At 46.6% G+C, this 14,474-nt stretch overlaps 4 protein-coding genes across 4 annotated transcripts; 2 read left to right on the top strand and 2 right to left on the bottom strand.

Moving 5' to 3' along the window:
- Nucleotides 1-1,031: 1,031 nt before the first annotated feature.
- On the top strand, nt 1,032-2,751 carry LOC128298516 (alkaline phosphatase-like). The gene is made up of 3 exons (XM_053034268.1): nt 1,032-1,104; nt 1,168-2,342; nt 2,416-2,751. Exons 1-3 carry the CDS (start codon nt 1,032-1,034, stop codon nt 2,749-2,751), a joined length of 1,584 nt encoding a protein of 527 aa, XP_052890228.1.
- Nucleotides 2,752-3,346: 595 nt separating this feature from the next.
- Nucleotides 3,347-5,117, top strand: LOC128298515 (alkaline phosphatase-like). Its single transcript, XM_053034267.1, has 3 exons — nt 3,347-3,419; nt 3,525-4,702; nt 4,776-5,117. The coding sequence occupies exons 1-3, from the start codon at nt 3,347-3,349 to the stop codon at nt 5,115-5,117; spliced, it is 1,593 nt and encodes a 530-aa protein (XP_052890227.1).
- Nucleotides 5,118-5,594: 477 nt separating this feature from the next.
- On the bottom strand, nt 5,595-7,618 carry LOC128298514 (membrane-bound alkaline phosphatase-like). Its single transcript, XM_053034266.1, has 3 exons — nt 7,540-7,618; nt 6,261-7,459; nt 5,595-6,195 (listed from the first exon to the last, which is right to left on the bottom strand). The coding sequence occupies exons 1-3, from the start codon at nt 7,616-7,618 to the stop codon at nt 5,779-5,781; spliced, it is 1,695 nt and encodes a 564-aa protein (XP_052890226.1). The 3' UTR covers nt 5,595-5,778.
- A 105-nt stretch (nt 7,619-7,723) lies between these two features.
- Nucleotides 7,724-10,238, bottom strand: LOC128298513 (alkaline phosphatase-like). Its single transcript, XM_053034264.1, has 2 exons — nt 8,935-10,238; nt 7,724-8,449 (listed from the first exon to the last, which is right to left on the bottom strand). Exons 1-2 carry the CDS (start codon nt 10,198-10,200, stop codon nt 7,982-7,984), a joined length of 1,734 nt encoding a protein of 577 aa, XP_052890224.1. The 5' UTR covers nt 10,201-10,238; the 3' UTR covers nt 7,724-7,981.
- Between the last annotated feature and the right edge of the window lie 4,236 nt (nt 10,239-14,474).

Here is a 14,474-nt window from a genome sequence, read left to right as displayed (position 1 = left end):
TCAAGGTTTCGTTGCTTTAATATAAATCAAAACAAAGTTTACAATAATGTATCTTCAACTTTTGGGGAGAGTTTTAAGAAAATGTAGAAAAACTTAATACTTCATTATGTAATACAGCAGTCATGATCGGATTGATCCTAAGGCTATGCCATCACTCTATCTTACCACGTATCCTAAAACGTTTTATCTGTCCATGTGGACGATCTGAAAGACCTTGGACGATTTTAAAGGGTTGGGCATCCGAATGACATCTGATGTCCAAGCCACAAGTGCCTCAAGCCTCGAGTCTTAGCCACAGAGTTTTAGTCTAATCCACTGCACGACAGTGAGTTCATCATTATAGCGACTCCACCATTATCCTTGCACACATATGGGGCCAAAAATCCTTCTGAGCATCTTCTTATCGAATGCGGCTAAGAGAATTTCGTCAGTTTTGGACAAAGTCCATGTCTCAGAGGCGTACTTGAGTACCGCAAACATAGCTTAGAATATAAAATATATTTCTGAAAGGCAAGATTGATAACAGTTGTTCTTATCAAACCTGATAGAATGTCGACCAAAGACGCATTAAAAAAATGATTCTATTATTTCCATTCTATTCACTCCGCACACAGAATCGTTTACGGTTTACCACCATAATGCTTTTGTTCGATCGTTTTATCTGATATTAAAATTCAATAGCTCAATCCCATACATTCGTCATCGTAGAGTTTGTGGTTAATCTGACCAGTGTGAGGTACTCCCGGACAGAGTGATAACGTGATCACGTTTCGGACATCATACTGCGCCTATTTCTAACAATCGGTGTGGCGATAATTCCCCCGCGGGTTGAGAAACCTGCAAATCACCCGCAAAGATGGACGATAGGCGGTCGGGGACGTGCTGAGGTACAGATTGCATCGTGATCGATAATTATCAAGCAATCGGTATTTTTGGCCGAATTGGCAGTATAACTAGAATGACTAAAATTGGGCAGCCTACCAGTCGACTACTGACTGTCGATAGTAACGGACAGTGCATTAAACGACAAAATGCGTGCCATAGTGTCAAGTGTCTGTGTTATCCTTCTGTCGGTTGTCGTGGTGAACGGGTCGTTGAATGATGGTAAAAGAAACCTTTAATTGTGGTTAAATGCTCTAGAATACTAAAATTGATTTTATTCCAAAGAGTATGACAGTGATAAGCGATACCATCCGCGACTCGCCGATGAAAATGCTCCTGTGAAGTCCTCCAGGAATGCCGAAGATGAGCAAACGATCGAATACTGGAGAAATCAGGCCAAAGCAACAGTGGAAAAGCATTCGAAACGAACAGAAAACAAGAACATTGCCAAGAATGTGATCATGTTCCTGGGCGATGGAATGTCCATCTCCACCGTTGCACTGGCAAGAATTCATGCAGGAGGTGAAGAGACTCCGCTATCCTTCGAAAAGTTCCCTTACACCGGTATGGCGAAGACGTACTGCGTCGACTACCAGGTACCCGATTCGGCTTGCACAGCCACAGCTTACTTGACTGGTGTCAAAGGCAATATGGACACTATCGGTGTTAATGCGCACGTGAAGGTTGGAGACTGTGTAGCTGGACAGAATCGATCACATCATACAACTTCCATCGGTCAGTGGGCAATCGATGCGGGAAAAGATTCCGGAATAGTCACTACGACACGTGTCACACACGCTTCCCCGGCCGGAATCTATGCACATACAGCGTTCCGAGACTGGGAAGACGATTTCTACGTGAAAGAGGACGGTTGTGATCCGGACGTTGTTGATGATATTGCGGAGCAGTTGGTGTATGGTGAGACGGCTCCACGACTGAGGGTAATTCTAGGTGGAGGACGTCGCGAGTTCATGGATCGGAACATCCATGAGGATTATGAGACTGGTCGAGGAGGATACCGATCCGATGGAAGACATCTGATCAATGAGTGGATCCGGAATGGTCCCGTCGGAGAGAACCGAACGTTTGTGTGGAAACGATCGGATCTGCTGGCAGTGGACCCTCACCGAACGGATCGATTACTTGGAATGTTTGAACCTAGCCATTGTGCATATAATTTGGATAAAGTGGAAAATAACTTGGACGAAGAACCGACGCTCTCCGAGATGGTGGACAAGGCAACGGATATCCTCAGCACAAACCCGAATGGGTTCTTCCTATTCGTGGAGGGAGGTCGCATTGATCATGCACATCATGATAATCGTGCTAAATATTCTATTGACGAAACGGTAGAGTTCGCGAAAGCAATCGAGCTGGCACGCAACAAGTTCAGCGAGGAAGACACCTTGATTGTGGTGACGTCAGATCACTCGCACAGTGTCAGCTTTGCTGGGTATCCGGTAAGAATTCGTCACTTATAAATAATGCTCTAGGGAGTTTTGTCTAACAAATCGCTTCTTATATTGATAACAGAGTCGTGGAAATGACATCTTTGGCACGGCTGGAAATGGCGGCGATGGAGTTCCTTACATGACCATCAGCTACGCCAATGGACCGGGCTATAGGAAACATGTTGATGTGGAAGCTGGCAAACGGCTGGATGTACGTCAGATGGATCGATCGAAGGCAAACTTTGATTTCCCTGCCATGCTACCGAAGAATTCTGAAACACACGGCGGGGAGGATGTGGCCGTGTACGCATCCGGACCATGGTCGCACCTGTTTACCGGGACGTACGAGCAGAACCTCATTCCACACATGATGGCGTACGCTTCGTGCCTTGGAAGTGGGATGAAGGCATGTGATTGAGCTGCAGTACTACAAGATGTCCAGGAATAAAATGTTCATATGAAGGATTAGGACCTTTCGGAACATTTGAGGTGACTGGAGGAGAGAGAGAAAAAGAAGTGTATTGTAATGATCGAATAGTTTCTAAGAAACAAAGTAGGAAAACTCGCAAACAAAACCAGTATAATACGTGAAGAAAACTTACTCAGGAAGTGATGAAAGGCACGTTTTGAAGTGCGTATGTCCATGTTCTTTGATCATTCTTCCGACAGAATCACATTTCAAGTGCGGTAATATCACGTCACGTGATATCTGGTACTATCGTTCGGATAATCTAGCCGTACAAATCAAAATAATTATCACATCGATGCTAGACAAGACTTCGGCCATACCAACAAGAAAACTGTGAGCAAAATAAAAGAATGCCCAGATAATGTCACTTCGTGTGATTACACTTTGATGACAGTCGGTGTTATCATCCTCAGCCTCGAGTGCATCACGATCAGCTGAACATTTCATTATCTTAAAGAGCCACCCAATTGCTTCGAGCACTCTTGAACCGGCAGAAGCATATAGCTTCGTTCAGTTGTTCGCAGACGTTCAGATAGTGCCGAAGATGTACCGAATCGTGAAGCGCTTGCTGATAGTTGCCACCGTACTCGGTGTCGCACTGGGCTCACTAAACGATGGTAATAGAGCGGACGATTTAAAATAAACTTAATATTTTGAATATTCTATCTTTCATTGTGTTCCGCGTGTGTTTCTCTGCGTGTGATATGTCTTTACGCGTTCAGAATACGACAGTGACAAACGGCTGCATCCGAGGCTACCCGATGAAAACGTAAAGAAGCTGCCGAATAGCAAAAATGCCGAACAGGAGCAAACGATCGAATACTGGAGAAATCAGGCAAAGGCAACCGTTGAGAAGATGCTGGCGAAGAAGGAAAACACAAACATTGCCAAGAACGTCATCATGTTCCTGGGCGATGGAATGTCCATCTCCACCGTTGGTATGGCACGAGTTTATGCGGGCGGTGAGGAGATTCCACTATCGTTCGAAAAGTTTCCGTACGTTGGAATGTCGAAGACGTACTGCGTTAATTACCAGGTGGCTGATTCGGCTTGTACGGCGACTGCCTATCTGACAGGGGTGAAGGGCAATTATGAGACGATTGGCGTAAATGCGCACGTGAAGGTGCGTGACTGTGAGGCGGCACGGAACCGTAGCACGCACACATCCTCCATCGGTCAGTGGGCAATGGATGCGGGAAAGGATGCGGGACTAGTCACTACGACGCGTGTCACACACGCTTCCCCATCGGGGATGTATGCCCATATCGCGTTCCGAGATTGGGAAGATGATTACTATGTGAAGGAGGACGGTTGTGATGCGGACCTTGTCGATGATATTGCGGAGCAGTTGGTGTATGGTGAGACGGCTCCAAGGTTGAGAGTAATTCTGGGTGGAGGACGTCGCGAGTTCATGGATCGGAACATCCATGAGGACTACGAGACGGGCAAGGGAGGATATCGATCCGATGGAAGACATCTGATCAATGAGTGGATCCGGAATGGTCCCGTCGGAGAGAACCGAACGTTTGTGTGGAAACGATCGGATCTGCTGGCAGTGGATCCTCACCGAACGGACCGATTACTGGGAATGTTTGAACCTAGCCATTGTGTGTACAATTTAGACAGGGTGCACAAAAACCTTGACGAAGAACCGACGCTCTCCGAGATGGTAGACAAGGCGACTGATATCCTCAGTACCAACCCGGAAGGTTTCTTCCTATTCGTGGAGGGAGGTCGCATCGATCATGGACATCATGACAATCAGGCGAGATATGCCGTTGATGAAACGGTGGAGTTCGCGAAAGCGATCGAGCTGGCACGCAACAAGTTCAGCGAGGAAGACACCTTGATTGTGGTGACGTCAGATCACTCGCACAGTGTCAGCTTTGCAGGGTATCCGGTAAGAATTCGTCACTTATAAATAATGCTTCAAGGAGTTTTGTCTAACAAATCGCTTCTTATCTTGATAACAGAGTCGTGGAAATGACATCTTTGGTACGGCAGGTACTGGGACGGATGGTATTCCGTACATGACCATCAGCTACGCCAATGGTCTCGGATTCTACAAGCATGTTGATCCAGCGAAGGGATCTCGTGCAAATGTCCGGGAAATGCCAGACGCCACTGCCGATAACTTTGAATTTCCGGCGACGCTACCAGTCGAGCTAGAAACGCACGGCGGGGAAGATGTGGCCGTATATGCGTCTGGACCGTGGTCTCATCTGTTTACCGGTTCGTACGAGCAGAACGTTATACCGCACATGATGGCGTACGCTTCGTGCATTGGACAAGGCTTGAAGGCTTGCAAGAATTAATCGAATAAAGTATTGAACATATGTAAGCGTCATCGTTTGATGTCATAGCAGGAGGTGTCTAGACCTCCTTCTACATCAGAAGAAATCTCCCACTCTCCAGGGGGTTGATTAACCGATTACTCACTTAAAGTTGACAGCAGGCATGCGCGGATAATTGATTAATGGTTTTCTGTGCGTACTCCATCCCACAATACGGCGTAGTACGGCGTGTTGCGCCTTTTAAACCATATAAATGTCACCAAGATTTACAGAAAGTCCGATTTACCGCTTTTCCGTCTGCCCAAGCGATAAGCGAACAATGCACAGAATTTCAGACCAACAAACCGAACGAAGATTGTTTGGGTTTGGGTTGAAGTTGGCACAGTCGATGGAATTGTTGTGGAATCTGATAAGCACTTTATTAAAGCTATAATGCCCGGTTTAATCGAGCACTCCAAAGGAAAACATTCAAGACAGATGGTGGAATTAGTCGCAAAAACTGATATATTTACGTCATTAGCAGCTCAAGGTGCTTCTACTCTAGACACTATGTACAGTAAACAATTCTCTGATAAACGGCACTTATCGCTGGATAATGCCTTCCCTCTACATCGATCGAACGATCAATCTGCCCGGTTTGACAGATGGGTCCATCGATTGTTCGAATAGCTGGTAGGATTAATTATCGTCTCATTAGCACGGCAATGAAACATCCGAGTAGGACCGACAGTTGCAACAGACAGAGTTCGCCCGCACCGGAGTTGGAATCGTCATAATAATCACCAATCTGGGCGGCGTACGAAATCAGATACGGGATCGTGTTCTGTTCGTACACGCCTCGGAACAGGTGCGACATTGGGCCAGACACCCAGACAGCAACGTCATCGCCACCGTGCGTTTCCGCATCCAACGGTACGGTCGCCATGTAACGTTGATCCATCCGGGTGTAGTCGTACTTGGAAACGTCCTCCCGGATGCCCAAATTGTCCTCGGTGTAGGTCGTGTAGTACGACAAGCCATTCGCGTAGCTGAGCGTGGTGTACGGCAAATTGTCTTCATCACTTACGTCACCCAATCCGAGGATGTCGTTGCCTCGTTTCTGTCGGAGTTGTAGAATTAAAAATAAAATCTTATCTACCTAAAAAGGTTATGCTGCTCACTTACCGGATATCCGTTGTACGTCATCGTGTGTGCATGATCGGAACTAACGACGATCAGTGTATCCTCCTCGCTGGTCATCTTGCGCGCAGTATCGATAGCCGTGGCCATCTCAGCCGTTTCGTCGAGCGCCAATCGAGCCCACGTTTCATGATGGGCCACATCAATCAGTCCACCCTCCACGAAGAGCACGTATCCTTTCTTGTTGCGCTGCAGCAGTTCGATCGCAGTCCGAGTCATCTCCTCTAGCGTTGGTTCCATTCGGCTCGCCTCACTGCTAGCCTTCAGCTCCAGATTGTACTTCATGTGTCCGCTTTCGAACAGTCCGAGCAAATAGTCCGTGTTGGAGGTGTCCACCGATAGGAGCTGCTCCCGGTTCCAAACGTACCTCGATCGTCCCATACTTTCGTGCGTTTTTTGCCACTGTTCAATCAGATTCTTACCATCCTTCCGATAGCCTGGCTTTCCCTCCTCGTCCATCGTTTCTACCGGCAGAAGATTACCTCGACCTCCACCGAGCACTACGTTAAACCGTTTTCCCATTTCCTTACCCACTAATTGTTCGGCGATGTCGTCCACACGCTCCGGATCACAGTTGGCATCTTGGACTTCCACGTCGTTCTCCCAGTACCGGTTGGTAGAGCTTGCATACGCCCCGGCCGGTGTGGCGTGCGTTATCTTCGTCGTTGTAATGATGCCCGTGGCCTTTCCCGCATCCTGTGCCCACTTGAGCAGGCCCTCAAAATCGGACGCATTTCGATCGTACTGGCAGGTGTACCGTGGTACCGAGGCAGCCACGTTTACCATACCGTAGTTAATCTTCACCCCGGACAGATAGGCCGTGGCGGTACAGGACGAGTCAGACACCTGGCGATCCACACAGTACGTACGCACCGTACCGATGTCCCTGAAGTGCTCGAACGACAGACTTTTGGCTTCGTTGCCCAGATACATACGGGTAGCTGCAACCGTTTGCGCAGACATGCCGTCCCCGATGAAGAAGATGACATTTTTCGCATGATTTGTGTTGTCTGGAGTCGCTAGCTTTTGGGCAAGCGTTTGTTGAGCCTGTTCCAGCCAGAAGTGGGTTTCGAGTTCACGCTCCTCAAAACCTTGCACCTGGGGCGGTTGTGATCTGGAAGCTGGGGAGCTCGACTTGAACGATCCATGTTTACCACGTCTCGAGTGGCCGTCAGGTTCACGACCTGCAGAAGTAAAGCGAAATGGACGATGGTGGATTGGACGTAACGTTATTTATTTAATTTGTTTTAATCACGGTACTTACCATCATCGGGAACACTGAAAAGCTCACCAGCTGCGAGCGTCACCACAGCCAAACATACGAAGTACCTGGCAAGGGTCATCATCGTGCCACTGCTCTCAACGAAACAACTCAGAGCGCACCCGATTGTGGACTAAATAAAACACTTCTCGTGGAGTTCAGTAAGGCTTCCTTTCAAATAGCTTTATTTCTTAACTCAGGCGTTATCAGGCGTTACTGTCCCGAGATAAACGCTTCTTCGAGAGGGCGGTCTACAGTTGCGCTAGGGCAGATGGATGATTAGGTTTGTCCTCGTCGAAAATTGATGCATGTTAGGAGAATGTTTGATAATGCCTCTCAGCAGGAAAACGAAAGCAGGAAGACTATCTTTAAGATCCGATTTCATTGTTAATACGACCTTTTGATACGACTATCAGGTTGTGATAGCATAAAACCATTATATTTACTACGCTACCCGGTACAGCTGCCGAGCGAATGTTCCAACCAGTGCTAGACACATGAGCAGCAGGTGCGAAATAGACATCATGCTGGCAGCACCATCATCATCTTCATCGCCGGTTTGCTCATTATCGTTCGTCACCCAGCCAAACTCTTCCCCGATGTTGGCGGCGTATGCCATCAGCATCGGCAGCACGTTCTGTTCCGTGTTACCGCTGAACAGATGGGCACCCGGACCGCTGGCGTACACACCGACATCTTCGCCACCGTGCGTTTCCGACGACAGTGGTACGGTGGCCAGATAACGCTGCCGATAGCTGCTGAAGTCGTAGCTGCTAATGTCGATGCGTTGGGCAGGGTTGCCATCGACGTACGTTTGGTAGAACCCCTCGCCATTGGCGTAGCTGAGCGTTGTGTACGGTAGTCGGTCAACATCGCTGACGTCACCAATGCCCAAAATATCACTTCCACGGGTCTGCAAAATAAAAGTCATGGCGTAAGGAGGGAAAATTAATAATCAAGAAGCTATCGTAGCCTATTTTAAGGTTGATAACATTACAGCACCATTAAAGAACCTTCACAGCCTACGTTGATTATGTCTTTTTCTTAAAAGCAAACTTAAAACCGCTTTTAAGTCAACTGTCAATAGCGCTTGGGGATATAAAATTCAACCCCACTATATTCGCGACTAAAGAGGGCGATGCAATAAAGCACGATTGCATTAGTTACAAACTGCTTATCAGTGCATTCTACAATGTAGTCTACAACGCTGATATGCCGCCCAATAATAGCCCTAATGGAAGGCAATAAATCATCATCACCCACGCATGTGCATTCGTGTCTCAGTAGATCATGTAATGAGGTGACAGATCACAGCAATAAACACATGCGTTACCATGCATTACACATGCGTTGAGATTGTAACAAGGTGTGCTAAGATTGATGCACCATTATACGTACCGGATATCCGTTGAACATGAGCGTATGGCTGTGGTCCGACGAAACCACAATAAGCGTATCTTCCTCGCTCGTCCGCTTGCGGGCCATATCGATCGCCTTGTGGAATTCGTTCGTTTCCTCCAGCGAAAGGCGCGGCCGGTTGGAATGATGAGCCGTATCGATTAAACCACCCTCCACAAACAGCACGTAGCCCTTCTCGCTGTCTTCCAGCAGGCTCAACGCAGCGTCCACCATTTCCGTCAGCTTGGGTTTCCGATCGCCGACCTGCATATCGTCGATCTCCAAGTTGTACAGACAGTGACTGCTATCGAACAGACCCAACAGATAGTCCAGCTTCTTCGACTTGGCCGCTTCCATTAGGCTCGGCTTGTCGGACACGTACTGTGCCTCACCCATACCGCTGTGTACCTCCTTCCATTCGTCGATGAGATTAACGCCATCCGACCGCGTTCCACTTCTGTTATCCTCATCGACTGTTGTTTTGGGAAGGAAATGGCGACGACCACAACCCAGCACCACGTTCAGATGCTTACCGACAGTGCCGTGCACGAGCTGGGTCGCAATGTCCTTGGGTTTGTTTTCGGCCGGTGTCGTTGGACAATCGGCATTGATCTCACTGTCATCTTCCCAGTCCCGATCGGCACTGCTGGCGTACGCACCGGCCGGGCTGGCATGCGTTATGCGCGTAGTCGTGACGACACCTGTCCTCTTTCCAGCTTGTTGCGCCCAATGCATCAAACCCGTAAACTCCGTCGCTTCGTGATCGTACTCGCAGGTGGTACGTCTGACGCTGGCCGCTACATTCAGCATTGCATAGTTGATCTTCACCCCGGACAGATAAGAGGTGGCCGTACAAGCCGAATCGGCAACCTGCCGATTGACGCAGTAGGTTTTCGTGAGTCCGAAGTACGGGAACTGCTCGAAGGACAGGGAAACATTCTCGTTGCCCAGATACATTCGGGTGGCAGCCACCGTCGTTAGGGACATACCATCACCGATAAAGAATATCACATTCTTGGCACGGCGATCAGTTTTCGGGAGTGCGGTATGATCTTCCAGCAGTTTCTGAGCTGTCGTGTGCCAATATTCTGTTTCTTCTTCGGCCGCATCGTACACCGGTACAGCAGCTACTGCAGCTTTACGGTCCGGTCGGGGACTCTGTCGGTCGTGCGGATCGACATGGCGCCTCGCTTCGGGAATGGTAGAGCCGCGGATAGCTGCAACCGCTAGCAAAACAAGCACCACGCAACTCACCCAACTGGACATGATGGTGGACTGGATATTGTGTGTCTGAAGGAACCGCTAAAACCAACTATACCGTGTGCGCATCCGTGAAGTGCGAAACGAACACGTTTTCAAGGGCCTTCTACAATTGTTACCTTTACTTTTGCAAAAACCGTTCCCGGCTTATCAACCGGATCGTTTAATGTGCAAAAGGTGTGATCCCTTCAGAAAAATAAATGCAGGGCTTAAAAGAATAAGCCATTGTTACAAACGAGCTAACACGGCCTGAGGGAAGCAAAAGCGGTCGGAATTGCGCGTGCTGTATCTCCGCCGAACAATCCGTACAGTGGTTATATTATCAATCATTGCTTCGCGAGATAATCTTCGCGAGTTCCGTGTACCATTCCTGGCAGCGTTCCGTTTTCTTGTGGAGCGGCGCTCCAAAAACAGCAAAAGACACGATCCGTTTTTACCCGCGTGTTTAGCACGTGGTGAGCTTTGGGGCGGGAAACGTGCTGCTCCCAGTTTGATTTCTACCTGAACCATCAATAACGCGGAACTTATCGAGTGTTGTGCACCAACACCGCAGTACACGTTCGAAAGGTGTGTGTTTTGTGATTGAATTCACGTGAGCGTGGTCAATGGTTGTCAATGCGATTACAAAGTCAACTGACAAACTCACGGTGGCCAATGAATACGTGTCGATTAATTAGCTTTATCAACCGATTGAAGCAATGTCGCATGCGGGCCCCAAAGTGGCGTCATTATAGCGCCAGAAAATCCGTTTTGGGGAGTTTTTTCTTACGTGTACGAATGAGTTGCTAAATATGTTTATCGTTCAATGATTTTGATTGATTTGGAACACTTGCACCAGTGTGTTGTTCTTACATTCTTAAGGTAATTAAGGATCGAGAAGACGGGAATAGCCTTCGATCCTGTGAGTAAAGGTGTCTGGACGTCTCATAATATTAAAGAGACTTCAACATTGGCAACCATTTTAAAGTGTTATAATACTTATTTCCCGGAAGGGAAGTAGCATAAAAGCATAGGAGAAAGTGCTGGAGAAAAAAAACCCCACCATCGTTAGATTATGTCACCCGACAATGATTTCCGAGAGGATTTCTAAAAGTCAAAAGCTCTAGCCCATCCAGGGACGATAACACCATCAAACACCCATTCATTAATCACACAAAACCGTTACGGACAGCTAGTTGAAAAATGGCTGGATCGGGTTCTTCTGGGTGGAAACCCTTTTTAGAAAACCACAGCAAAACCCCGGCCGTCAACTTCAATGTCCCGTTCCCAACACGGTCCGGCGGTCCCATCGTCGCTCGTCAGCGAACGCCAGGGTATCTTAAGGATAAACTTTCGAACACCCCGCTTTCCATTTTTCTCTAGCGTCCCATACCTTCGTCTCGCTATCCTTTACTACAAAACCACAATGGCACTGCAGATATCTTAATCATCTTCCATCGGTGAAACGTTCTATTTTTCCGAGCCACGGTCCACCATTGTTGCCGCTTTGTTTGCCGGATAGGGGAGGCAAAAAGGAGACTTTTGGTGTTTGCCCAAGCCTAGCTGACTTCTTGAGGTTTAGTTTCGGGCTGTATTACAACCCCCGGGCCCGGTCAGTGTCCAGGCTGTCGTGCAGAAGGAAGGGTGAACCATGGGTGCTTAACCCCTGTTCGTTGCGGGGGCTTTGTGTTGGGATCGCATTTTGTAAATACGGAAGCCTCGCACGCCTCAGCATGATAATTTGTTGGTTAGAATGGTTAGATTTTATGGACGTTGTTTCAATTATCGGTTTAGACGAAGGTTTGCGAGAGAGAGGCGTGATGAGCTCTAATTGTTGTGTGATAGGTTTTTGAAGGTTTTAAAATGTTTACATAATTGAACATTGTCCTTTTCATGGCTATTTAATTGTTATGCATTGTAGGGTATTTTAGGCAAGTTTTATACATTTTGGTTATTTTTTTCATAGTGACTGACTGTTCAATATAAAAAGTAAAAGTGACTGTACGGATTATATGACTGAAAATACATTACCCATTAGTCTCGTATTTGAAACGTCAGTATCGTTGAAGAATACGTTAAGATTAATACGAAAATAAAAGAACAAATAGATAACAGAAAAATGAAAAACAAAGAAACACTAAAGCAAATGGCATTAGACATAATAGACGAAAAGATAAAGAACAAACCAAGTATTTATACCGACGGAAGTGTCGCAAAAGGAAAAAGTGGAATAGGTGTCTATATAAAGGACAAAAACAAAACCTAGTACTATAACTTTAAAACAGCAAATCATGCAACAACGTAACCACGATTGAACTGACAGCAATAGAAAAAGCAATTGAAATAGCTAATCATCTGAAACTAAGAAATATTGCCATTCTAATAGACATCCTAGCAAGCTGCACAGTATTGAAGAATGCGAAAAAGGAATTGCAAAAAGAAGGGAATTTGAAAAATATTCATGAACGAGGCAGCCTTAATTAACGCTGAAATATGGTGGATGTGGGTATCAGTGGAAACGAAAGGGCACACCGACTTGCAAAACAAGGAACAAACAGTGAAGCAGAAATAAGAAATAAAGTAAGATACATAGACATATTTCAAAGACTGAAAAATAATATGATGAACGAAACCAAAGTATGGTACGAAAACCAATGCGAAAAGAAAGGGAAGAAATTTTTGGAAAAAAAGAAGAAGACGAAGAAGGAGAAGAAACGTCAGAATAAAACTTAAGAGGTTAGTTTGGTCGATTGATAAGTTCCATAACTGTCTTCAGGCACTGATCAGGCACTATGGGATCGGCTTACTGCTGACGCAATTCAGGGGTTGTTTGATTATGTCCTATGTCCTTGTCAAAGGCAACTTATCGGTGAAGTATCTATTTAAAAGATGGTTCATATTTTGTCCAATATTTTGGGCAAAGTGATGCCCTTCATGTTACATTTGCTGGCTAGAGAATTTTCTGCTCTAGCAGCACTGGAACCCCAAAAGGCCTAGGGTGTGAAAAACAGAGTGATCTGATTTTCTTCTACTATATTTACAGTTTGTTGGACAGTTGCGTTCTGGGGATTGCTCAGGAAGGTATTTTATTTCAGTTCTGTCGTGTGTAATCGACACATTTACTAAATACACTGCAGGGTCACGCTGAATAAAATAGTATTCTTAACGAATTGCTCAAATAAGTTACTTTTAAATTTTATTTCTTTAATGACGCTTTGCAGTTCCACTTGACCATTGCGTAGTCGAAATCGAACCATTTAAAACGCGCACAAAAATTCCGCTTCCTGTTCGTCGCAATTTGCGTCAAAAATAGCTCAATGTTAATAAATGAAATGCTGGCTAGTGTTTACTGTTGCTGTGCACACCTCATTAACGCGGACCACCGTGCCTACGCCCGTGTCCATCTGCCCCATTCCTTCCGAATCGTGACCGATCGTTGGCGGACGATATCAAACGGTAGCATCATAAATTAATTATTACGAAATTCCTTTCACTGTCTATCGCGATTCTGATGGCTCGTGAGGCCCTTCGGGGTTTGTACAAGCACCTACACCCGATCGCTGGATGTCAGTGAAGGCATGATACCAGAAAAAAAAGAGAATTACAAATTTTCATCCGAATCCGTCTTCCCGCGCTGATGGCTAATTAAAATTCAGCAAATAATTCATTCGCCTCCGGAACGTCAACCACTTTCGCGCCTTTTTTGTACCACAAATTCCGGTTCCCGTTCCCGGGTGTCCTTTTGCGGTACACTCGAAAGGTCACAGTCACACGGCAGAAAGCTGCGTCTTGTCGATTTTGATTCTCGCTCACACTTTCAGAAGATGAGTTGGCATTCGAGGAAGACCCCCGAGGCAGGAAGATCTAGGAAGAAAAAATCAATTATCGACAGGAAATTGATATTCGGGCGCATCCAACCACCCGAAGGGCTGGAAATGTTCGAGATTGGCGGGAAATTGCCTCGGGATGGGTACAGCCAGCGTCCGCTATCCGGTTCAATCGATGTGAATGGAACGGTGCAATTGTACCGTTTGATTGCGGTTCACGGAAAGAATTTCTTGTGTCACCAGACCTTTTGTCCGAATGTTGGGAACAAGCCGCCCAAAATAAGCTGTCACCTTTTGAGATTTGAAATGGATTATTTGGGGTGATCATACGAGGGGCGAAAGGTGCTGTAAGATCTTTGTTCCGATGAATATGTCACTCTGTTTTTCACGCCTCCATAATCGTCCTGCTGTGCTATTGGAACCGTGTCCTTCTCGCCAAGGTGCATGAAATTTGCGGCATGAAGCCGAGGAAAT

This window comes from Anopheles moucheti, chromosome 2 (assembly GCF_943734755.1).
Source record: "Anopheles moucheti chromosome 2, idAnoMoucSN_F20_07, whole genome shotgun sequence".
Classification (NCBI taxonomy): domain Eukaryota; kingdom Metazoa; phylum Arthropoda; class Insecta; order Diptera; family Culicidae; genus Anopheles; species Anopheles moucheti.
This window is presented reverse-complemented; position numbering and strand designations above follow the sequence as displayed.

Coding starts and splice junctions, on each gene's coding strand:
- LOC128298513 (XM_053034264.1), bottom strand. CDS start 10,200: ATGTCCAGTTGGGTGAGTTGCGTGGTGCTTGTTTTGCTAGCGGTTGCA. Junction 8,450..8,934: donor TCATGTTCAACGGATATCCG/GTACGTATAATG, acceptor TTTATTTTGCAG/ACCCGTGGAAGTGATATTTT.
- LOC128298515 (XM_053034267.1), top strand. CDS start 3,347: ATGTACCGAATCGTGAAGCGCTTGCTGATAGTTGCCACCGTACTCGGT. Junction 3,420..3,524: donor ACTGGGCTCACTAAACGATG/GTAATAGAGCGG, acceptor TTACGCGTTCAG/AATACGACAGTGACAAACGG. Junction 4,703..4,775: donor TCAGCTTTGCAGGGTATCCG/GTAAGAATTCGT, acceptor TCTTGATAACAG/AGTCGTGGAAATGACATCTT.
- LOC128298514 (XM_053034266.1), bottom strand. CDS start 7,618: ATGACCCTTGCCAGGTACTTCGTATGTTTGGCTGTGGTGACGCTCGCA. Junction 7,460..7,539: donor TTTCAGTGTTCCCGATGATG/GTAAGTACCGTG, acceptor TTACTTCTGCAG/GTCGTGAACCTGACGGCCAC. Junction 6,196..6,260: donor TGACGTACAACGGATATCCG/GTAAGTGAGCAG, acceptor CAACTCCGACAG/AAACGAGGCAACGACATCCT.
- LOC128298516 (XM_053034268.1), top strand. CDS start 1,032: ATGCGTGCCATAGTGTCAAGTGTCTGTGTTATCCTTCTGTCGGTTGTC. Junction 1,105..1,167: donor GAACGGGTCGTTGAATGATG/GTAAAAGAAACC, acceptor TTTATTCCAAAG/AGTATGACAGTGATAAGCGA. Junction 2,343..2,415: donor TCAGCTTTGCTGGGTATCCG/GTAAGAATTCGT, acceptor TATTGATAACAG/AGTCGTGGAAATGACATCTT.